The 27,238-nt window shown below is 33.6% G+C and overlaps 1 protein-coding gene across 3 annotated transcripts in view; it reads left to right on the top strand.

Moving 5' to 3' along the window:
• LOC113518030 (protein bunched, class 2/F/G isoform-like) overlaps positions 1-27,238 on the top strand; it is a 190,386-nt gene that overhangs the window by 150,848 nt on the left and 12,300 nt on the right. For all 3 annotated transcript variants that reach the window (XM_052892836.1, XM_026902778.3, XM_026902779.3), the window contains one exon: positions 23,699-23,750. In XM_052892836.1, coding sequence (XP_052748796.1) covers positions 23,699-23,750 — 52 coding nt within the window. The remainder of the gene's footprint in view (positions 1-23,698; positions 23,751-27,238) is intronic.

Here is a 27,238-nt window from a genome sequence, read left to right as displayed (position 1 = left end):
CCACTTTACTATGAGTAATTAATTCCTTGACCCTAATATATCTAAAATATAAGGTTTCATTTACATTTGTTGTTTTCATTAATGTCATTCCATTAAATCAACAAAAAGGTTTAGTTATTAATTAAATCGATTTAAATTTCAACCTTGAATACACTTCAATACGCAAACAGGCAACCATATTTACCACTGTTATCATACTCCGATAATACTAGGAACTACGCCCATTTTTCATGTTCTTAAGTAATTTTGCAATTAACGAAGTTTCCTAATTATTAGCAGAAAGACTGATATTGAATATATAGAACTCGGAGAAAGTTTTCGTCTAGAAAGCACGCTTTGTTTCTGTGTCGATCTTGATCCTTGCTACTTGCAAGATAAGCACCCAGTTCATTAAATGCAACAGATTACTCGGTGCGGTTTCGCTCTCGACTCTTTCTAGGACTAAGAATTTCCACTTGACAATCATTGGCGTTGCGCCACCATTCCTTACAAATGCATTGATAATTAACATATTGAGTTTCCATTTTGCATATCTAAACAGATTGACGTTCTATTTACCATCAATTTGATTGAATGCATTTAAACTCGGCACATGTCCGTTGTTGCTATGAAATCTCATTATCATTTTGTTGCAAGCATTCACGTGTACGTCTATGTTACATGGTGCGATCGCATTGCACATTTGCTCGAGAATTTTACTACAAATAATTTACTATACGAGTACACTCATGTGACTAGGTTGAAATATCAACGAATTGCAACGATTGATTCCTAATGCAACTGCTACTCTTTGTTGTAATAGGAATCATCACTTTCACGAGAAGAAAAGGGAAAGTCTACGTGGCGCCTGGTACGCTCCCTTGCGGTCAGATTAGCTTAGTCTATCGGCCAGCACTAATTCCTCTTGCTTATTTCATTTCACACTAATGACTGAATACCAGTCTTTGACGATTTCAAATATTACACCGTAATTTAAAAAAAAAAACGTTCGCTATTGTCAAATTTATCCTTTCTGTGTTTTTTTTTTTTAAGTTACGAAATATCGGTGAAATTCACTAACAAATTGCATAACATTAATCATGCACATTTGTAGTCACTTATATAATAAAGATTATATCTACTGCACGTTTGTTGATTTAATCTCTTTTATCAATCTACTTGGGATGCTGTGCCATTACGCACTTGTCACATTTCTATGACCTCAACGTAATATCGGTCGTACTGTTTCATTTATGTCAGCAACTCCTTTCTCTTTCAAGCTTCATTATTACCTCATAAGACGCTAAAATGATACTAAAATATGCACCAGGGCTCATATAGTATATATTTTATTGTTTTTCCTTTGTCTTTAACTGATGGCCTCATTAATATTCTTGTCTTACATCCTGATTAATTTCTTTGCTACAACAAATCTGTGTTGCTTGTCGGATTAGATTTAAGTAGTTTTCACGTTTCATTAACTTTCTTGTGTTCTTTCTTTTAACTTTTGCTTTTAATTAACGTTTCCTTCTTACAACATTATCTATATTTTTAAGATACACAACATCTATACTTTGTCCAATGTCCACCACATGTAACATTATTTTACGATCGTTGTCAGTAATATTTTTTTTTTTATGATTTGTTACTATTTATATGAAATCATTATCGTTTATTACCATATTATGTGCTATAATCATGGTTATGGAAATAGGACAATTTGTGTATAAATTTATGTTTGGATAAAAAAATCTTAGTTGCATTATTACTACGCAGAATAATAATAGATTATTTTTAGCAAAATGTGGTCAAACAATTTTTCCAAGCTTGATAATTGTATCCGACAGCTCGGATTTTATCCGCATCTGTTTTACAGGCAAATTCTTTTCAATATCTTAGAAATCATTAAGCAATAATATTCTTTTTTTATTTTTTTGGGTGTAGTTTCGACTTATTTAGTCCAATTCTCAATCTATTTAGATTGTTATTTTCAATTGGGTTTATTTCCATATTGATCGAAGATTTCTTTTATAATGACAAAGTCACCGCTTATATCTATAAAGCAACATCCACGTTTTGTAAAGCAAATTTACTTGTAGTTAGACACGTTTATAGGATCTAAATACACATAGTTATTTTAATTTTTATATATCAACGAAACCTCCCGTTGATATACAAGGATTTCTTCCCCTTGAAGAAGATTTCTGAATGTAGTTGGAATAATTATCGGAAACGACATACACAGTAAGTTCATAAAATTCCCGTTGTGTACGAGTATATATGTACATCTCGTTGTTCATCAGTGTTTTTTTTATTCTTTTTAAATATGAGTAGTGAGATTACTAATCAATATTAATTGTATCACGATCACGATTGATTTAAGCCTACTTGTTATGTACTTGCCCCTCTATAATAATTGAAATTTCTATCGATCAGCCTGTCATATTCGCATTAGTGCGTATTGACATGATGTAGATAGTGCGTAAACAAACGCACATGCTTTTTTAGCACACGTAACTTCACGCTATTGCATAATCAGTTTTAACAGTATTCGGACACTGGTGCTGTGCATGGACGTACTGTGTTATATCATTTTATTAGTGTCATTAGACTCCATAATGTTGCCCACATTTTTATAATAAAATCGCGTTCGTTCCGCTATGGTGTAGTAACAATGTTTCTGTTACTTTGATCTTCAGTGTTTGAAATTTTTTTCATTATAACTTTTTACGACGTAATTTTTTAAATGTATTTAAATTAATGACCCAGTTCAGCTTTATCCGAATAGCTTATTACACTCTTGAAATTTTTTATACTATTTTACAGAATAAACTCAAGTGTACTTTACAAATACAATACTTTGTAAAGTATATACCAACAAATTGTTTTTTATACTATATACTCTTTTCTGTTTCCTTTAAAAGATTACAATAATAAACTTATTATTGATACAAACAATTACAAGTATATATCTACATAATATTGTTAACGATTCTACCGACTACAAAACATTATTACCAATTAACATAAGATGTACATTAGACTATCAAATATATCATCTCTAGGCTTTATCTAGTAATCAACCTATCAATTTTCCAAACAAGTATTTAACTTTGCTGTAAATAACTAAAATACGGAATATCAGTTTTACAATATCTTTGTAGTTTAGGAATCTTCTACAGAGATCACTTTCCCTATTTAACTTTTACTAGGTCAACACATACAAGCATTCTCGACATTTTTGCGTTCGACTAAGTAAGTTCAAATATGTTAACCACGAACAACTTATAACTTTTTCATGATCCACATATTCAAATTTGCTCGTATGAAATTTAAAAACATCAAAACATACTATATATTCTATATTATATTCTAAAGTGTACATAAATGATCCTGTATATTAGATAATGTAAAAGTCTCCATTGTCACAATATTTCAACTGTTGATTATTTTGAAGTAATATATAAAATACGTATCGCATATTGTGTACTGAATGTTTTAATTTTATTTCATTATGGTCCGAACAGGGTGGAATTCTACAAGTTGCTTTTGGTCTAATTCCCGTAGTCGTCTATAAAATCTTTTTTAATCTCTTATTCCTTCCAATCTTCTTTTCATCTTCAATCCAGCGCTTTTTGAGAAAGTTTTTGATAGCTTTTAATATACTTATTAATAAATGAAAATAATAATTGTTATTAGTAATGCAGGTTAGAATTTAAAAACAAAACATGGTAATTATGACATTATGCAATTGCTTACGTGTACAGCAGTTTATGCGTACACGCTTACCAGTTGCGATCTGCTTATGATTTATTTTACTTCGCAAAATACAGGAACTTTGACAAAATTAATAAGCGACCAACGCGGGAGTAAACAGTATTCTATTTCAAAAACAATAACTTCAACATTACACATTGTAAACGAAAAAGTTTCTGAAATCTTATAGTCTTCTTGAAGTTTTTGATGTCTCTACCATACTATTAGTATTAGATACCTATTATAAACTTGTATATTAATGTCCTATATAAAAAAGAATATACCAGAGGGAGACTTTGTACAAAAGTCGATTGCTTGGATACCTCTGTCCCATTAGTGTTTCTACCGTGAAGCAGTTGTGTTTGCATGGCTGTGTTTCGGTATAAAGGGTAGGATATGGCGTGAATTTACAGGGTACAGAGGAATAATATCTGAGTCCTCAAAGTGGCAACGCATGGGAGTTATCATGGGCGAAACAGTATACTCTGTTATGTCCATGGCACCGCTCATGTCTATAGGCGACGGTTACCACTTTCCATCAGGTGGGCCGTCAGCTTGTTTGCCATTCTAAGTTGTATAAAAAATAAATAAAAAAAAACCTTTTTAATGTACCTTTCAACTTTTATGCGTTTGTCATAAATACAAACATGTGCAAAACCTTAGTATTGATGTCTAAAATGAAAAAATCTTATACTGCCATAATGTGAACAATCGCAATAATTCTTCAACTAACTATCAAATATATGACACCCTTTTTGAAACTGTAACGTAGCGAATTAATTTTGACGATTAGCTTGGGATCTCATCTCGCATATTGATTGACGCGCTGCCTTGACGTGCTGCTATGGCGCCACCCTAGTAAAGCGCCCCTTTCACGCAAGGACGTCGCGTCGGGACCAGGAACGCGCGCATACTCACTACTCTCTTCTGATACTCGCTCAGTATGTGTACCTCGACCGTCTAGGGAGGACGCTCTCAGTCCGCTTTCACAGAAATCAACCCGCCAAAGTGTAACTGAGTGATTAATTGAATTAAAAACTAAAGCATTTACCCTGGAGAGTACATTGAAGCGCCATTTGTGAGTACCAACCTTTTGTAGAGACTGTTGACTTGCGATAAACTAAGTAGGTCACGCTTCCGCGTCCTACGAAAGGTTTTTTTTTTTTTATTTATGAATGGGTGTGTTGGTTTTGTGTCACAATTTTATCTTATAACAATTTTTCAGGCAATTTGCTTTCCCCTGTTATTGGTTTTATTACTAACGGGTGTTTGTATTGACGCAACTTCGTTTGCGCAGATCAAACTGATCGGTTGTTATATGGTCGTGTAATTGTTATCCTAAACTATTCAAAATTAATAATAAGTTATACGTTGACGTAATATGTAATAAAATTTCTAAACATAAGTAATTACCTGATTAGTTATACGATTTGCACACTATTGTAAAAATAAATAAAAATAAACTGTTGATGTCTTGTGAATACTTCACGAGTTACGGTATAACTAAACTAAAAACTTTAATCTCCATATTTACTGATTTACAGCAGAAGAACTGTATATAAATTATCATTTTTGTATTTTAAAAAATGAAGGATTTACAATAAGACTTCCTAAGACATCCTGTAATATTTATATTATATATGTTTATATATATTATTATCTTCACTAAAAAAAATGAAATAAAAGAAATCAATTTATAATGTACTTGTTTTTTATAAAGTAACTTATTAAGAAGAAATACTATTTCAGGTAAATAATGTTTTGTACTTTTGTACTTTGGACTAAAATCAAATCACATATTTATAAAAGCTTCTTTACTATCCAAAAGACAAATTTCCATGTTTATTTTATTAAAGTCCATAATACTTTTCTGAAATTTTGCAATCGTCGAAAAATGATTGCCCTTTTATTGCTGAGTTACGAAAGAAAAGTAAAAGGGCTGTTATGAACGGCCATTCTCAATTACTCAGCATAAATAATTTTTTCTTCAAATTGTATACGACGAGATTTTCTGTATTTCTTAATAATTGTAATCAAATACACACTAGGAAGTAATTTCACTGAGTTTTTGCTTCCTCTTTTCTGTTCACAATTGTGTTGTAATCGGAAGCATATCAGTGTGCGTTTGTACTATATTACACACGGATAGCAACGGTATGAACTCATTTGTCTTCCGAAAGGGAAAGTTATCTGTCACAGGACTCGATCTGATTGTCTTATCGTTAGATCGGTCCCATTAATCATCTTTGTGTGTAGTAGTAAGGAAAACATTTATTGACAATAAACATAATAGTAAGGAAACCGAACACGCAAGAATCGTATCATTACATATTATGTATGATACAAACAACAACTGTGTTTATTTCATTATTTACGTAACGTAACCCAAGATAAGTAAATTAACACAAGTAGGAACCAAAAATGTTGTAAATTAATTGTACGGGAAATTTTAAGTTAATCTCTGATATTGATGATGATGTAAATTTTTTAATTCTGCATAATCAGAGAACGCATTACCGATGCACTTTAATGCATATCACTTGCACTTTTATTTCTAAGCGAGCTATGAACTCGTTTCGATATTCGTCGGATTCGAGGCAGCTGTCGCCCCTTCCAAAAATAAATTTATACTCACAGCCATAAAAATGCTACAAACGGTCACTTTCGAACCCGAGAGAAGGACGAACTTTATTGCCGAAAAACCAAATCGACTGTAGACGACTTTTGATGATGAAAGTTGTTGCGTGAATATGGTTATATTTCCAACTAAGTTATTTGTGTTTTATCTTTAAAATATAATGTTCCTAATAAGACATTTTAATTTTGATCTACTCTCATATTCTACAGCTAGCTACAGTCAGATTCACAACCCATTTATTATCTACTATTACATTACTGTTGTCTTTAACATTTTCAATATTTTTGACACTAATAATTTCTTTTAATTTTTTTTTTTAAATATTATACTATCTATGTTTAAGTATCTCCCAATTTGCAGTGAAAGAACTGTTATTTCCCTCACCACTGCTGCAGCGGTGCGTTCGGTCGGCCACACTTCCTGTACCGGCGTCAGGTGGTGCTATTTCTACCTCTCCGTGAACCGACACACTCACAATTCACGTTCAAAGTCGATTATTTTTAATGCATGAACGAAAATCTTGTTTTTGAACAGAATATATTTCAAGGATACGCGCTCTGTTCCATTTACTGAAATTCAAATTCGTATTTATACTCTACAATCCGAATACCTTGTACACGCTATCGTAAATGTGCAAATACGATCTGTCTGGCATGTCCTTGGACCAATTCAGCGTCGGAAGCATAAGAGCGTTCTATTTAGCTCAACTCTTCATTTTGAACCAGAACAATGCTCGTATGACCTCATTTCTTCTCTTAAGCATTGTGATGGTTGAAGACGCCGACCTATATATCTGAGTGCTTATTGGACTGCAATTAACGTAAATACCGTAAATAATTGCAAATAGCCTTTTGTGTCATAACCATGAAATGACCATAAAGCCTTTTTTTATATCTTATTACTTTTATATGTGGTTACCACAAATTTTCCTTAATCACTTTCCCTAGTTTATATTTTTGTCTGAAGATAGCAGCATGCGTATCATGTATTTGTTCTAACCTAAATATAAACATGAAATTCATTTTGTCTCGCATACAACACCTTGCGCACTCATCGGGCACTTATAAAAAGCAGCGGCGAGGTCAAAGCGGTGTTCGCGACTCGACAGTGCGGAGCCCGCACGCGCCCTGTAACGACGCTTCTCTATCGATATCGATGTTTTATTTATTATCACGTACAGCAGTGACGTCACACGTCGATGCAACAACTGAGCCAATGGCTCTTGGCAAGTTGAGGCCAATTGATTGAAGTGTATTCTTCATAACTGTATTAGGAACGGTGGTGTAAAGTTGTGTCCGCATGGTGCAGAAGTTGATGGCCGAGCTGAAGGTGCTCATAGGGAAGCGAGCGCCGGCCGGGGTGCCACCCCCCGCGCCTGTCTCGCCCCCTCTGCAGCAATACACACGCAAGGACTTGAAAGCGAATCTCCATAGGCATATGAGTATTGTACTCGACAGGTTAGTAGGGTCGTGACGATTCGGTTTTGTGGATTTTGTGTTCAGTGAAAACACTTTTGTATTTATAAATTGCTGTTGCGACATAGATTGTGCATTCTCAAACTATATTAGGTGCATTTTGCTGCGAAAAAAAAAACAACGTTATGTTTTTACGGCGTGTGTATGCTTTATAATATTCATAAGGTCATATTTTTATAAACACTCTTCACATCAGGTTTACATTATAATTGTGATAATTCGAGAAAATAGTAACGAGTTTTTGAAACTTTGAACCACGATTTGATATCAAACTCGTTATATTCTTAATGGAGCTGAAATAATCAGAATTAAACAAACTATTCGAAGTATCTTTGTTGCATTTACTGATCTGCATTTATCAAACATTTTAATCTGTATTGAGTGCGGTCATCATGTTGACGGGCGACCGTATCTCAGTTCAATCGTTTCTTTGCTTCAGAGGGCACGTCAGCTAAAATCAAAATTCTTAAAACTATAACGGCACGATAGTGGGCTAATCCCTATTGAAAATAAATATTGAATATATGTACAAAAAACAAAAACATTGTGTTTTGCAATATATTATTATCATTTGATTAACTTACATTAATGACTTAATATTAATCTGTAGCGATATAAACAATTTAATTCGTAGACATTACGAAATAATGAAGGGCAATGCAATTGCTACAAATATCAAAGATAAATTAAATTACGTCTTACCTTGTTCCATACCTGCAGGTTAGGAACATACACAATTTCCGCAATGGTGTAACCTTCAATGGAAGTGATACCCATTGCTTCCATTGTAGGTTAACTTTGTAAAGTGACACTAACATTACTTTATTTCTTTCCCAGATAGTTACGAACTTACTAGCCATAAATAACCACTTACTATAAGCTCTACTATGCTATAAATATTTAAAACACCAAGGTCGTATTCATTCACTATTTAGCTGAGTGCAACGCCAAAGCGTAATGCGTGAAATCACATTTTCAATGTTTTTAACGTTACTGTAAAAATAGAATAACTAATAATTCACAAATATTTGCATTGATTGTTATTAACCATCAATATTATGCACCACAATGGTTTCCCTGCAATCAACAATATATTAACACACCTAGTTCTGAAACGACTGTAATTTAAAGAGAATGCCGGATGGTTGTGGAATATTCTTTGTTAACATTAATTAGTGAAACGCTCAATTTAACCTATTTGTGGTCAACTTTATAATGTAAATCCACCGTAGGCCTCTGTTATGATTTATTGGACGTATGTAAAAATTATGTATTGCAAAATATTTTCTATTATTATTGCTAGGTTACCGTACAATTGTAACTTATTAATACTTATTGTAACTTAATAATTGTTATAGATAGATAATAATTATATATAGATAGATTCTTATTTGAAGCCCTACGATACAGTCGGCAATCATCTGCATTCATTGGACTTTCTAGAATCGTCGTTACAAAAATATCTTTGCTTCTACGAATAGGGCCAGACTAAGTATATATTTCTAACAAATTATTACTGAAAAACCTTTTTTTGCTTAACAGTTATTTCTTCTTCAAGCTACGTGAAGCCCTTTGGTATTTCAATCTACTTTCAACCTATATATTTTTACTTTTCTGACTAAAATACTTAGATTCTTTTTATAGTATGGAGATATCCTAATATAATATGTGAATCTTATACAATATATTTAAACATAGACAATGTAAAGTTTAAACACTATTTTATCGTATATAATCTACTCTGTTTATTTTAAAATTTCTATAAACGTGTTTATTTTCATAAAATAATTATTTTCGTTTTGTAACTATTCCCACATTTATCCTAGGCCACTTGAAATGTAGATATCGCCACCCATGTCAAAATTGGACTATTCACTTGAGAATCAAAGGTTTGTCTCGTGTCTTGTTACCAGTAACCTCTTATTAGCGATTCTGTGATGTGAAGTGCGTACATTCATCGTGTTTACTATTTCACTATTAGCTTCGTTTTCATGTCACTTCAAAAGAGAGGACGTTCTTAATTCGACACTATTTTTTGTATTCATGATATTTTCACTACTTCTGATTCGATATTAATTAATTAATTATTACAATGCACAAATACAACAACATACATTGTTTACACGTGTAATATATAATCCCGTTACAGTTGAATGTTTTCTTTTTAGCCTTATATTATCAGAACTTAAAATTTCCAAAGAGGGTTGACGTCAGTCAGTCGTAAATCTATAAGCCAAATCCTTTAGTGATATGGATAAAATCATACCCACCGACCGACCCCAAATAATAATTGGGATAAGGGTAGGAAGATAATGATTATCAGAACTTAAAATTTTCAAATCTTTCGGTTCTGTTTTATTGTAGTATTTCGACATTAAATATAATTTTGTAGTCGAACGAGAATTTTAATTGAATATGGATTTAACTACTTAAAATAAGTTACTTTATAATAATACGCTAATACAAAAATTATTAAAAAAATATATATAATACTTTTACTCTTATTATCCACAAAATAATTACTTTTAATAATTGTGCCTAGTACTTTCAGCTAAGAACTTACATTGGTTATACTCCGAAAACAAACAAATTACACTTCCAAAGGTAAATTTATTTGATAGAAGTTATGAATATAACATAGATCTCTATGTGCGGTATTCATTACAGCTTTCTTAAAGTCAGTCCAATAATTTATTGCAGGATTCTGTTAAGTATTTTCTGACTCACCGGATCATGTTATATAGAAGTAATTAATGGGATTTAGACTCAAATCCTTCGGAATATCTTGAAGATTCAAAAACTTCGCGAATGACAAATTTTAAAATGTTACCTCGAAAGTATACTTATGACGTCATTATAAAGATTTAATCGGGCGATAAAATCAGCTTCGCCTAATATACTTATTACTTTCTATAGGGTGGTAATAAAGTTCGGAGCAATAATGTGATTGTAATCAGGTCACACGTGTAGTGCAGTCGATATTTTAGTTCATGCAATGGTGGCGTCTCCGAAAAATCGATAACACTTACCATAGTCTTTGTCCATGTTCACATAAAATATTAATGTTATACCGCGGTGCTATGTCTTTACAATACTTAAAATTAATATAAAACTTTATGTATTTTAATGCTACCGGTAGTATTGTATATAATTCTCTTACTTTAAGCATTGCCAAGTGTGTTTCGGTCTGAAAGGCAATATTTAATTATTACCGTCAACTGTCCTCTGTTAAACATAGGCCTCTCCCATAAAATGAGTTTTGCTAGTAGTTGCCGCTCGTGGCAGGCGGATTAGCAACCACAGTTAGGCTTTGGTGATGTTTTAAGAGGGATGCTGCCGCCTATTCATGTTTTAAATTTTGCATGCCTAATTATGGCGAAATATGAGGACTTATACCTATTATTAACATCTATATACTTTCCATGTTTCTTGCAAATAAATATTCATTCATTCATTCATCCCTCGACCCTTAACTTCCCTTAGTCGCCTCTTATGACACTCTTATTCCTTCCTCGTGGAAGGAAAATGTAGCCCATTCTATGCCAGGAAGACACGGCTTAGTTGTTATTATGATTGGCTTTGCAAAATATTTTTATAATTTTTCAAATCGTAATTTACAATTTTCGTACAATATAAAATTACTGTATGAATGCTTTAAAAGATTAAATCGTTGTTGAATAGTTATCATACAGTCTCGTCACCTAGACTGAACGCACGCTCTTAATCACACCTTCACCGTCCAAAGTCCGTCTGTCGCTTTTATCCGGTTTTGTGGCATAGATTAATTTATAAATATCATAATATGATATGATGCCTTTCTTTTTTTATTTTCATACTAGCTTTATCCCGCGACTACACCCGCGTGAATTAACATAAACTATCCAATATGCTAATTTACGATATAACCTACGCTTGTACCAAAATCCATTCAAAATTTTTAAATGAAAGAGAACATACATTCATCCGTCTTTCGTTACAAACTTTCGCATTTATAATATTAATAGTATTTTTAAGATGGCATACAAATGCACTATATGTATTGTATGCCCATATGCAATAGGTCAAGTTACTCAGCAAACTATGGAGAGGACAATGCTCGGAGTTTCCTTACGTGATAGACTCCGAAATAAGGATATCTGCAAAAGAACTAAAGTGACCGACATAACTCGAAGGATAAGCAAACTGAAGTGACAATGGCAATGATCAAATAGATCGAAGAACCGATAAATGACATGGAAAAGTTCTTGAGAGACGACCCTGTGTGAACACAAACGCAGTCTTTCAAAGACCCACCGTCTGTTAAATTATACGGTAACATCAAAATGTTCGTACATTTTTAAACTTCACCAGAGAAAATATAGAGATCTGTGTACCTCTTTTCCAAAATAGATACTGTAATGTATGAAGTGGTCTGATAAAAGATGCTTGTTGGAGAAAGTTTATTATAATATTGACATTCGTATTGTTAATCAGAATACTCGAATGCGGTACTAGTCATAATTGATATACATACGTACTAAAATTTACATATATAAACAAATAAATATATATAGACAACAAATATACCTATATAAGTTATATTATACACGAAGATGTGAATAATAGATAATACTTACGGCTCGGATAAAGTATAAAAGTGAACATAAATGTTCATAACATATATCTGTGTTGTCAATGATTTTAGCAACGCACAACTAACGATCGCGTTATATTTTGGATGTTTGGACGTGTATATATAAAATATATATGTGAATATTTGTACTGCGTCCCTAGCGGATACGTACTGAAATAACAAAGGCCTTGCGACTGTTACAGTTTTCAACACATAATGGAAAGTTTTCAGGAACGATAATACTGACCAACTAGTTATATTATATTATATATATATATATATGATTAACATAACTGGAAATAGTATTAAAAGCTTTGTTTACAGGAAACTGTATGCACTGACTACTAGTGTATCGTCAAAATATACCATAACTGTCGATCAAAATTCATAAGTTTGTTTACTGTTATGGTAATTATCATATCTCGGATGATGATATTTACACGTCGCCTCTATGTGTGGCGGCCAATATCGCGCTATTTACAGTGATGCATGTTGAAATGTGTCGAACTCTTGGCAGCTGCCTTGTTTATGTCACCGTTACTTGTGCCACTGATCATAGTGCGGCACCGATCGATTTGAACGGTCGCTTCCTTGTGTGTTCGGGAACGGAAACATTAGGAGATTGCCATTTGTGCCGTCCACCTATAATAACATTTAATATAATTCGCAAAGGTAGGGAAACGTTAAGTGATTAAGAATGTAATGACAAATTCGTTTAATAATTACTTTTCCTTTCCTACATAAAGCCTGCTCAAGCTACTGAATTGTATCGTTTATTATATCAAATAATTCACATCCGAAATAGCCTAAGCTATTTCAACATTTTATAAAAGTCTCTGTAGTGATAAATATCATATGATTAATTTCTTTGCACAATTTATAGCACGGTTAGCCTATAAGTGTTAGAAAATAAGAAAGATTCCAGGGCGACAGAAGCGTCGGCCTTGTACCCAATTTATTAACGATCTAAATTTTGCTCGGGAGCTTGCTTTAAATTATTTGTTTATGTATGCTTATCATTACTTATCGAACCTGTTGATATACGTCGGTACAGCAACGCGTCTTATCGACAAAGTTCGAATAACATTCCTTGCAGAGCTGTGTTTTGTATATTTTGTAACTAACTTAGGTACAAAGTAGTAAAAATCAAAAGGTATAAACGAGTTTGCTGAAAAATAAATTATTCGTCCTAGAAACGTCCAAGTGGTTAATGTCTATTTTATTTGTAAACATACCGTCATCGAGCTCGTAATGTGTGACAAAGAATTACGGGACTCCTGAGCATTTTGTAGGAATATCCCTATGGCAAGGATTATTTATAATGATTAGCCACCTGGATCGATTCCAGCGGAATGCCGGAATAGTTCTTCGCATAGAAGCCACGACATCTCGACGCCTTGAATAATGTAATATACCTATCTAGGTATTCATCGTATTGTTCACCGCAAACATCGATATCTTCATTAATGTTCGGATTACGACGAGCGGCGGGGGTGATTTGTACCAATGACCGCAGTCACATACACTGAACCGCCTGAGCTCAACCGCCCCGAGGCCACCGCGAAGCCGTTTTATGCTATACAGTCTAGGTCAATACACTTGTTCGCGTGTGTACCTTATCGTCCTAATTATCGTAATAAACCTATTTTGTCCGTTTATCGATCGAATGCTCCTTAAGTTTGAATAGCGCCTTGAATTTTTCGTGCGGCGAACGAGAGCGGTCGCGCGTATATCAGCCGTCGGATGACATCAGTTAAGCCACCACGTCCGTTGGAAACAATACGCGCTCAGTGTCCGCGGCGTGATCGGCTCGGACGCACGAGGGACTCAATGGAAGAGGGACGCTGTGCAACTTGCGAAGCCCTTGGCCGCCGCAGCTTGTCTAGCAAGCTTCTGCAGGTGGCCACCGCGCAAGCGCATCTGAAGACATGCTCCAGCGCTGCATCCTCACCTGAACGAACACATGATTCAGATTTGGCATCTCGTGCGTTAGCAGCGAAACGTCGCAAATCAATAGCGAGTTTCAAACTAAACCTATCATCACCTGAAGCACAACCGAAGCAAACATCAACAGAACAACCTCGATCGCCATTCGCCCGCAGAAACACGTGGTGTTCGTAAGTGCACAAAATTTGATATTATAAAGTTCACTTTGACAGTTGTTGACAACTGCGCATCTTCGCTCACATACTCGTAATTGTCAATACTAGGAATGTTTATGATTATTGAAACATTATATTTGCAATATTTATCGTGATTGTCTGCATTATCATTTTCATGTCATATCGCACCTGTTCTTATCATTTTCCTTACGTGATTGTTGGTAAAATTCATGTTTAAGTGTTTTCATCATACATCGTTGAATTACATGTCATCGTTGAATGCCATCACATAACTCGGAACTAAATAAGGAGATTATGCTACGCAATATTTCTTCTAAATTACTCTTATATTAAATAGCACTCCAAAAAGATCTTGAATTGTACACTATTCCCCTCACTTCATGGAGACTTGTTGACGGACATTAATCGATACAACCTTGGTTATGTCGGATGGTAAATACAGTCACGCGTATTTCAAATTATACTCAATATAATCTTACGTTAATTTATTGCTAGATCTTATTAAATGTTGTAACTTACTTAATTTTCTTATGATGCAATGGTAATAATAAATTTATATGTAGGATAACATTTTTTTAATATATTCAAAGACATTTAACAATTAATGTCATTTCCTTTACACATGTATATATAATATTTTACATAATATAACCTAAACTGGTTACGTGAAGAGGTTATGGCTTCTGCTGTCTTATATTGTATTCAAATATAGTCTGTATCAGTCACACACTATGGACAATGGAATCCATTAGAATCTGACGGAAATCTCAATTTGTACAACTTAAATCCCATTAAACGAGTAACAAGATGAGGATGATTCAAGATCCGGTCACTTGAGAGAATTTCTCTGTTTGACGGTTTCATACTTATGAAAAAATTTCTTATGTTCTTCTAACTACGTATCTCCTAAAAGTACCGCTTAAAAGTTATAGATCTCTTAACATGACAAAATCAATATAAACCATCATTTAATATATTTTCCAATGAACGAAATTTTTTTATTACAAAATTAACGTTACTACTACGATAATATGTAATTACTACAATTATTATTATTGTAGTTTATATATTGAATTGGCTGTTAAGACTACTTATTGACATTTATTTTTGAATTTTTGAAATAATTTATTGAATGTGTTCTTTTGTATTTATCTTCTGCGCTTTATATATCTTCATTACACGGAGATAATCCTCATAATTGCGTCATTGTATCTAGCAAAAACAACAATGGTGTGTATCGTGTTTATCGTGTACTCGTATATAAAGAATCATACATGGATGTAAAAGGTCAAATATTGGTCACCCATATACTTAGCTTCAAATGTTGTCTACTTTGCGTTTGAGTTTATATTATATAGTGATATATTATCGTAATAATAATCGTGTATTTTTCTAAAATATGCTCTGTTTTCAGTGGCAGTTATTAATTAACAGAAATCAAATAATAACAGTTTTTATAATACTAACAGTACATTTTATATGATTGAATTTAAATAAACTGTATCTACGAAAAAAGCTCAAGGACTTAATTTATACTAACAGCGCCATTCCAGTTCAATATGTAATTATCTATTGACTAGTGAACTAAATAACCGTCTAACAAATACTATAGAATTCTTTAAATTTGTACAATATAAAAACATTTTAAACAATCATGTTGGAATGCAATACAGATACTAAAGCTATTTCAGTTGTTGTATATATTAAATATTTAGGTATATGAAAATAAAGTATTTGCACGGGAGTACTTAGAGACTGAAGCGGACACAAAAGGATTTCCAAATGTAATAATCTGTCAATAATTAAAAACGCAACATCATTTAGTTGGACATGTATTTCTCTGTCTCTACTTACCTTAATTGAATAATTGAGGTGAGTTTGAATTATGTCGATAAACAACCAATATACGACACTCTCTTGTAATTGTAACCTATTATTTAAAATATAAATTAACAGTATAGCAACCATTATTAGAATTCTCACTATCAAACGTACTAAAGACTAATAGCGTCGTAAACTTAATTTGTAAATGATGTTTTCTGCCATACGGCCGCAATGCATATGATTTAAAATTATACGATCATCGTATGGTCTGACTGTTTTCATGCATATTCATACTGGTAATAATAATCTTGCAACGTTAATTTTGTACTTTATTATGTAATATACAATGACAGCATCAAGGTCGACGAGCATCGGATTTATGCTATTTGAAATTGAAACAAACTACTATGTAGGCACAATTACCATTCCTCGTGTTAATTTTGCCAGTTGTTTCATTGTAATGACAATACGAGTATCAAATAACTGAGCAATTATAACAATTTATTGGACCATATTATTTCATTGTCTCGTACGTACATTACAGAAATTACAAATTCATAATTTTAAACAAATATGAACTCTGTATTGTGAAATGTACTATCTACCTGAATACTTAAAGTCATGTAACAATTTCATAATGTACGTATTTTGTAAGACGAATCGTCATGTCAAAATAAATCTTGCAAAATGCGCGGCTAAAGAATCCGCAGTGTTCATTTAGAGTTGATACCGTGTGACGTGCCTTGAATGGTAGCCAAGCCTTACACTCGCAGGTTGCTGCGACCTTCGCTCCACAACCGGCCATTTGGTGGATTATGATCACGTCGACTTCCCATTGTTTACCTGTATCTCTTGTCATTTGCGTTTATTGTATGAATTATGCATGATGAATATTGAATCTATTATTTACAGTAACCTCCAGCTTACTAGAAGCCAGATGTCTTAGCATATATTACGGTTTTAGCAATGACTAAAGTTAAGATTGATAACGAAACAAATACTTATTCGCCGTTGTTTCAAGTGCTGCTGTGAAAATTAGTCGACATTGGACAATCGTGATAATTTCATATATCATTTCTGTCACCTAAACTAATATATGTTTGTGTATATACTTTATATACAAAAACTATATACACTTTATCCTTTCGGGTTTTCAAGGTTACCGATAAGAAACCCCTTTAAGGGATAAGTCTGCCTGTGTACATTTTTGCTATAACCTAATATCTATACTATAAGTGAATAAATAAATGAATGATAGATTGTTTTACAGGAATGTGTTAATAGATATACTAATCATATTTACTTACTTTTAACACTGGTGTAACATCAACAAAAATAATCTTCATATACGAAATGCATTTAATAGATTTATTTAGAAAATGGAGTATGAACTTGCTTAACTCTTATTTATTAACTATTTACCACTACAATTGTATTAATATATATTTGTGATTTGTGAGGTGACGGAGAAATAATACAATGTTTCACCATTTATTTTCGTTCCCAGGATGTCGAAAGATACGATTAGGGAAACAGTATAATGCTCGCGTGCAACAGAAAAAAATGGGTCGAAATGATATATACTTATAAATAAAATAAAACTTGCTACTGATAAGTAGAAGTAAAAATATGATAAAATTTCAAATATAAAAAAGTTAATCAGAAATAAGTATGTACTTCTATTATTATGTACGATTATTGCACAAAACATAACCCTTGTAAAACAATACGCGGAAACATCTTCAGTTGCAATGACTCCTGCAATTGTTTGATGACACCCGTCTAGTTGGCTCTTTAATAAATGCCTCGTTTTCAAACTGACTCATATCTGAATCTTTACTGCAGTTTTGTCCTTCTTCGCTGTTGTACAATTCAATGAAATGTGAAATTTTTGTCATTGTTGTTTACAACTGTAAACTGGCTTTTGATTGTATTAAATTCACTATTTGACTATGCTCTCATTAAAAAAATATGTGTCGATTTTTTTTTATAATTTATACAACAATGTATTCGACGTTATTGTATAATTTAGGATCTTAGTAGAATTAGTCTATTTAACTTAAATCTATTTTGGTACCAATAATGCTCTTACCTTGTATTTTTTATTACCTCACTTTGGAGCTGTTTTAAATTAGCCTCCTTTTTAATCTAAAGTTACTATAATTATGACATCAGTTAGGTTTTACTCTTTAAGCAACTGTTCACCTTTTTTTGTTTGCATTTATTTATATAATTTTTGTCCAACACTAACAAAAAGCAGACCGAATCTGGACAGCCTTGAACCTAAGCGACCGTACCATTTAAATTAACTGCCTCAGCATTAGATGCAAGACGCGGCGGCTCATAGATTCATTTTCGTTTTGAAGTACACAACGGGTGTGTCGCAAAAGCGTTGCCTAGGTGTTTCGAGGCGCCATCGTAGCCCGTAGTAGGTAGAGTCGTGCGCGCGCCACTTGCTCCGGTCCCTCTCTCCCCCCTCTCCACTTTGCTGCGACCGGCCCCGGTCCCAGTTTACCGCAACGCGTCGATCCGGTTGCTCGCGCGCCACCAACCGATTTTAAACATTAAATCTACCTCAGACACACACAAACGTATCAAATTTAAAAAACACAAAAACGGCTCCATTAAACCCAACAACAGGGACTCGACAGTCCCGCCCAGTGCAAACTCTAAGTCAAGTGGGAGCCATGCAGACTAAACTCATAAGTGCAAATTACACGTCCATCATGAACAAGCAAGATCTACTTAGGGAAGTGGTAGTCAAGTATATCGACTACTTCTACCCAGTGTAAGTACCTTAATGTTCGTCTTCAAAACCTCTGCTCTTGACGCATTGCAGACTTTGAACGTCTGTTATGCTCTCCTCGCTGTATTTTCTTGGTACGATTTATTTGAAGGTTCTCACGGTGCTCAGCTAATTACTAAGCCGGTAAGTCGGTGAAGGTTCTACAGCAACGTGGCCGGCTGCAGCCAGACAAACCGTTTCGATTGGTTGACGTCAGCGCCGCCTATTGAACTTAAGTGTTTGTATCGTCTGACACTGTATCGATCCATTGCACTAAACAACAAAATTCTATACTTTTTTAATCCTACAATGACCTCACTGATCAGAACAGAACATCGATTTTTCATTTACCACACCCTCAAACCATAAGTTTACATTTTATTTTTAGTCGCTAACAGGATCTCTTGATGAGTAATGATTGTATTTTGACGTTTCTTGATTATCAAACCTTCAATCTTAATATTCAACAAATCATAAGTGTGAATGACTTTAATGTACCTTACATTCAAGATTTACTCAAAAATATATTTACATTCATATTTAATAAAAACTTAAATTTTAACCGTAATTAAATTAAGTCATTCATAACAACGGCACGGGTTCGTGAAATCCTAGGGAAAGCTACAATTGCGTGACCGATTCGCGTGACTACTATTCACTACATCGTTCCCCTGCGTCCTACTAATATCCTTTGCGTCAAATTAAATTTTATTGTTCACGTCCTTGCTTTTTACGGACAGCATACCAACCAAAACTTGATATGTCACGTGAAATGTTTATAGTATATTCTTATATCACTAAGCTGTCATAAAAAGCTGCATTTCTATCTCCAAACAACTGAATAGTGTATTTCTTAAATACATCCACGCCATCTCTTTTGATAATTGAAAGGAACGCGAATGCGGCATTATGAAACATTGTAACGAGATGTAACAACTGCAATTGAGCCATTGGCGCCACCGCCATGTCGACACGACAACCGTCGATTTCCCTTCAATGACCTTCGCTCACCACACAATAACAATACACGTTCCCAACATGACTCCATGATAACTCTACGTTGTTAATCTATATGTAATTTATGTTGTAAAAGTATTATTGACAAAGCGCGTTACATATAAGTCATACATATGAACGCATTCATAATTAAATTGTTTGCAACAATCATAATAATAATCATCGCGCTGCTAATAAAAGCAGCAATCCATTTGACAAGCAATTTGATGCAATATGAACTGTCTCGTAAAATGTTCCACTTACAATTAATAGTTACTGTTGGTGTCCCAAAGTGCCACTTAAGTTTCGTTTCAATTCATGACTAACACATTAAATTTTCACGTGGCTTGCATAATTTTACCACGACCTTTGTTTTCTAGGTGGTATTGTTTTACAATTACAACGCAATTCCTGAAAGCGTGATTCATTATGCCCTTTGTTATCATCATGATAGTTATAATTTACAATACTTTCACTGATATATGCGAATCAATCAGTTACGTCAGTACTATCAAATAGCATCTTCTCTAACTCTCGCTTGCTAAATATTTTTATACGCACACCCAAAATAAAGGAATACCAATCTTTTTCTTCGATTTATCCTTCCCTAAGGAAGTAATTTTAAATGAATTATATAAACAATAGATCTACTTCTTATACAATTTAAAAAAAAAATAAGTTTTATAAATTCTTTTTTTCAATCCTTAGTTTGCCTTTGAAATTATATTTCGACGAATCTTGTATTTTATAACAAAAGATTTCCACTGAAACAGGTTTGCAAATTTTGTATCAACGTATATGGCAGATGCTATTTTAATCGCGGCAATAACCATATTGTGAATATGGTTTGTATAAAGTCTATTCGACTTTAAGATGTGACAATTCTTTGTTAAGATATGTTTACTTGCTAAGGCAATAGAGCAATGTAATCAACACACGCATGCACGTGCGTAAAGACAAAACAGTTATCTCTTCTTTGTTTGATGCTCATATTTACTTAACATCTTTTTTCCATATTTGTTTGACGATTCCAAACCAGTATTTGTAACAAATCCATGTTTTACCGGTTTTAAACGTTAATGTTATCAAGAAGTAAAGTTAATATAAATCCTAGTTTTTTATAAAATATGTACACATTTTAAATAATGAAAAATCTTTGAAAAGTATTTATAACGATGACTTTTTAAAAAATTGTACGTCAAAAATACTTTGCTGCCAAATCTGTTTTGTTGACTAACACGAGAAACTCGTTTGTTAATATATTTGGCAAGCAACCGTTTACAGATATTGGTCGTGAAAGTCTCATGGGTTATGAGCCTTGTAATGTCGCCAAGCAGTGCGATGAACTCAAAATACTAAAGACTTGAGGAGTGATGCTTCATTTGGTACTTAATTAGTACTATTTAGTCGTGGTCTTCACCGTGAAACATTGCGTCTATACAGAATACTTTCTCTACTTCTTCATTTCGTCTGTATTTCTACTTTTTCATGTGCCCCGTTACTGTCTGCAATTTTGTCAACTTCCAAACTTGCGTAATCGTTGACAGAATACTTAAACTTGTTTTTGTCGAGTTCCGCTTAGAGAAAGCTGCTTTATTATCTTTATTTTATTGTTGCCATAGGAATTAGCTTTCGAAGGTTGTCACTCAACTGAACAATTACAATCACACTTGCTACGTGTGATGTTATACTTCCTATCTACCTATTTACATGTTAAAACGATACTAAATGGTGCTTGGTTATCCGTGTTTGTTCTTGTAATGAACAGAGCATATTCAAATATACACAAATCTTACTCTTCCTCTTCAGTAATTTAACATCAGTTGTTCAGCTCATTGACCTAACGTTGAATCTTTGCAGGAGAAAGTCTCCTATTTAGTTCTATAGCTGTGTATCGTTCTACATGTTGACGCGAGATCGATTAGGACTAAATCATAATAGATAATTTTGGCGAAACATTAGAATATAATAATGCGTTGTCACCAAGTAGAAAACTAGTTATGTTATGGTTGGCTATTGTCTTCTTTCTTATATCCATGTCTTTTGGTTATTAAACATTTATAATACAAAACAATATATGCAATAAGTAAAATCAATTTTTACATTAGATACGATATTGCTATTGTTTTTTTTTTTTACATTAAAGAAAATGTTATTAACTTATATACTTTAATCTTATTACTACACATCTCCGAAATAGACAATGATTTAGGCATAATCATGTGCTTAGCGCAGCACGCACCTCGGGATTTATCGAAAATTTAAAGTGTGTTAGATGAATTACAAATATCATCCAGTATCAACAAAAACTATTGTTTATATTACTTATATTAATTAATACCAGATTAATAGTAATTATTTACTTTACATAACAAATGTATCGTGCTGTGATGTTTTTGTGACTTTGTTATATTTATTTGTTTATTGTTGGATACTATGTCTACTGTCTATTACCCTTTTTGTTTATAATTATGTAAGGAAGTGGGGACTTCTGTACCCCACCCTACCGTACCGTTAACACACGCTCCATTGTTCGCCAGCTTTGTTACAATTGCGACCGGTTCGTCGGTCATGTCACTGGTTTGGCAATATTTATACACAATAGTTCTACATTACCATAATCATCCGTGTCGTGAACGGAAGCTTTTCTCAAAATTATTGGTCCATACTTATCCATTAGTGACACAACTATATGCGGTAGGTATACATTTTAAACGCGATTGTATATAGATTCACAACGCCTTTCCAATTTTACTACGGTCGACGAAGTACGTATATTTGCCAACACAGAATTTGCCGCATTTCTTTATACAGTTCCGATAACATGATTTGTACGCATTCTTCAGTGCTAATAAAAAGCTAATTTTGTTTACGTCCAGTAAACGTTAAATCGTTAACGCAGTATGTATTGTAATTTTATTGTTTATTAATTAAATTCACAATTTACGCTGAAGAGCTATTTTCTTGATCGACATTTTTCTATACTTTAATAGATTTAAAAACGCAATATGTGATACTAGCAGTACTAGGTCTTCACGCAACTTTATTCATGAAATCATGTTTTGATTTTTATTAAAATTTTCTTTTATACATTTTCTTGCCGTGTGGTTCTGGCATAGAATGGACCACCCCTTCCTTCCTATGGGTGTCGTAAGAGAGGTGTCTAAAGAAGCTTAATAGTCGAGGAATGAACAGGAGCGACCATCTTAAAACATTATCAAAGCCTAACTGCCGTTACCAATTCGCCTGGCAAGCGTGGCAACTACTGGCAAAACCCTGTTTTGGGGGAGGTCTGTGTTTAGCAGTGGACTGAGGACGGCTGATATAAATACATGAATGAATGAAATTTTCTTGCGGTTTTTTAAAGACTGAATAAGTCATCATTATCACTGTCTTAACACGGAATCATTGTCTTAACAGCTCACACCGTTTTGTCTAATTAATAAGTTATTGTATGATTCATTAATTATAAACCACGTAGCTAATTGAATTCATTTCTCTTTGTTACAGCGCATCGGGTACAAGCGCGGTGGCGATCGACAACAAGATCGAGCAAGCTATGGTGAGTAAAATGTCCACCTAATTTTATGACCATTTTTATACACAAGAGGCTAAGGGGATTATTACACTATGAAATTAAAACTAGACTTTAACAATTAAACAAAAATACGTAGATCAATCTATCAATCAATGAAGCTTATATTTCGTGTATATTAGGAATAGTGAGACACTATTTTTTTACTTTATAATTTACATATGATTCCTTATTTTTGATTACGTAGGTAATAAGCTCTTAAGACAAATTGGAGCAGTCCAATATCATAAATTAAAATTATGTAAATACTCATTCTGTGTTAGAGTTTTCTATTGTTGAATACGATTACTTTCTGAAATGTTCAATTAGTACATAAAGAATTGAATTATACTGTAATGGAAAATTATTTACATTCTAGATTATATATGGGTGACGTCTCGCGTGCTTGGGAACCATAGAATATTTCAATCAACTATTTTATTTTAATCGCATTTGAGTGCGTACGTGACTTGTAAGCTAAACTGTGCTTTGTTGTTGCCGCGCACTATTATCATAATTGACCGTAAATAAAGGAAATCGTTTATTATAATGGTATTAGAAACATCGTTGACGACAAACTAGTAATGCAATTATTTTGTTGTCCAGAGCTAAATCTGAGAAAAAATAATTCTCACTGCATCCTTAACAACTCACCGTCCTACTACTATGCATAGATCTCTCCCTGTAATCGAGCATATAGCTTGCTCTTATCATCTTAAAGTTCATGAGAGACGAGAATTAATGCGATCATTTAGGTAAACTATGATAATTTACCTGAGCTATCTCGACGTTAATTCCCGGCTCTTATAAACCATGCAACACGAAACTCTAAAAGTTAATATTATTAGAGAATATTAAAGAGTTTTCATTCATTATCATCTTAATCAAGCAGCCTAATTTCGAGATTTCTTTCTTCTTTTCTAGATACAATTAAATTATCTATCTGTCTATCTTTTTTTCCTGTTTATTATTCTTTGTACACTTAATCGATATTTTCTGGACATAGACATTCTTCTTCTTCTGTCGCTATAATAGATACATCATTGATTACATTTTTATCATTATTATAATCATTATTCTGTTGAGCTAGGATAAATTTGACAATAAATTTCTAAAGAGAAATTGTTTGTAAAATATTAAAATAAATAAATTTTTAAATTCAAATACCATTGCTACTTTAGGTTTGAGTATCTAGTCTATTAGTCATGGAAAGGGCCATCTGGTCGTTGCTATATGGGAAAGTTCATGTCAGTTGAATGTAGAACACTGAAGAATTGCAGCTGTCGTGTCAGTTGGTCGCTGAGTTTCCGTGTGCGCTCAATACACAGTATTCTTGGAATCTAACATAGAATTTGATGTGCATTCAATTTCATGTGATTGAACATCTTGCAATTGCACGTAAATCATTTATTATTCAGCTAAACGTAGCAAATACCACAGACAAAAACATCAGACCCCAACAAAAGTTGATAAACAACTCGTGTATCGAATATCGGTCAAGTAATTCCATTGGCCGATAAATGTCATGATTCCCCAATAAATTTTACAGTTGTACATTACTAATGTAGAAATTAAATGATATATAATAAAACTATCCACTAGATATGTATCACGATTAAGTAATACTTATAAATTAGATTATTAATATAATTCAGTCTATCGCGATAGTTGCGTAAAAACTTAGTTTCCTTGGAGACCATCCGTGTTTATAATAATAGATATGATCATCTGCATAACGCCGTTATTTAATTCAATTTGAAGTGACTGTAGAATTACTAACGACTTCCTCCCTTTCTTGACCAGGAAACACGTCCTTATTTGCTTTGAAGAATATTTAGAGCATTGTCATTTTTTAAATTGACCTTTTATCGTCCCTTAAGTTCATTTTAATTTGGTGATGTTTACACACATAATACAATAGGTGCCTGATTAATATTAATTTTCTTTGAGCAGCTATTTTGAGTTTGAAATGTTGAAACTTATTCAATATTGTTTGTACCTACTCATTATAGTTTTGCTACAACATATAGCTATGTTCTTTTGTTTTTACTACATATTACCAAAAATATCACAATTGTGCAAACGTATATATTTAGTAAAAAATAATGTATATACAAATAAATGTATTGTTATTCTCATAATAATTTTTGAGTATCTCAAATTTGCATTTTTATATTTATTTAACTATATTTCATAGTTATTTTTTACATTTACAATATTAATTAGGTGTTGATAAATAAGTCGGTGATAGCTAATAAGTTAATTTGTGTTTATCATAGTGCAAATATGTTTTCACTAGTTTTCTTGTACAATAGTTGTGTTCGATCATTTGTTTGATCGTTGTTACACTATTGGGTTCGTCTCCAATCGTCTATAATTAGCTACCGCAGATGGCCTCAAGCGATTGACCCCAATCCGGCCCTCATGCCCACAACATCGCATCGTCTTATTTTTATCACGCCCTATCCTTCACGGTAGTCTGCTTCACCTATCTACCTTATAGGGGATTATGTTATATCTTGATAGATTTAAATTATCAGCTGTGTATAATTATAATATGTATTTATCACTTATCATTGTATGCATACGAGGTCTGTCCGGAAAGTTCGTATAAAAGTGTTCTGGAATGCGAGAAAGAGGAGTGGGGAGGCCAGGTAAGCGCAGGACCCCTTCCTTATGTCCCTAACAATGCTTCAGTTCTGGTCTGACCGCCGTGCGGTGCGAACTGGCTTGTCACGCCATCTGTGAAGTTACCTCTTAACGAAACCCCGTCGGCATGGAGCCCGCTTCCGTTGAAGAGCAGCGCGTCGTAATCAAGTTTCTCTCGAAACTCGGCAAGAATGGCCGTGAAATTTTTGCCGATCTCAGAACAGTTTATGGGGATGATGCTGTGAAGGAACCAACCGTCCACAAGTGGCTAAAAAGATTCAGAGAGGGCCGAGAAAGAGTTCGATGTTCGGGGGATTGTCCATCAAGAATTCGTCCCTCCAGGCCAGACAGTTGATGGAAAATTCTACGTCGATGTGCTCAGACGCCTCAAAGCTCGTGTGGCACGAGTTCGTCCAGAATTGGCGCGAGAGGGGCGTTGGATTCTTCACCACGACAATGCCCCTGCTCACACCTCTCTTGTTGTCCGTGAGTTTTTGAGTAAAAATTCCATTACGGTGACCGAACACCCCCCTATTCGCCGGATTTGGCCCCGTGTGACTTCTTCTTGTTCCCAAAAACCAAATTGGTACTTCGGGGGCGGCATTTGGGGGACATAAATGAGATAAAAAAAGCTACGACGGGGCAGCTGAGAAACCTACAACCAGAGGACTTTCAAGGAGCCTTCTCACAGTGGAAACGGCGTTGGCACAAGTGCATTATGTCACAGGGGGAGTACTTTGAAGGGGATAAAATTGATTTACCTGAATAATTGTAAAATAAAATTTTTAAAAAACTTTTATACGTACTTTCCGGACAAACCTCGTATA

Source organism: Galleria mellonella, unplaced genomic scaffold, assembly GCF_026898425.1.
Source record: "Galleria mellonella isolate WM207_F2 unplaced genomic scaffold, CSIRO_AGI_GalMel_v1 utg171, whole genome shotgun sequence".
In the NCBI taxonomy this organism is placed as follows: domain Eukaryota; kingdom Metazoa; phylum Arthropoda; class Insecta; order Lepidoptera; family Pyralidae; genus Galleria; species Galleria mellonella.
This window is presented reverse-complemented; position numbering and strand designations above follow the sequence as displayed.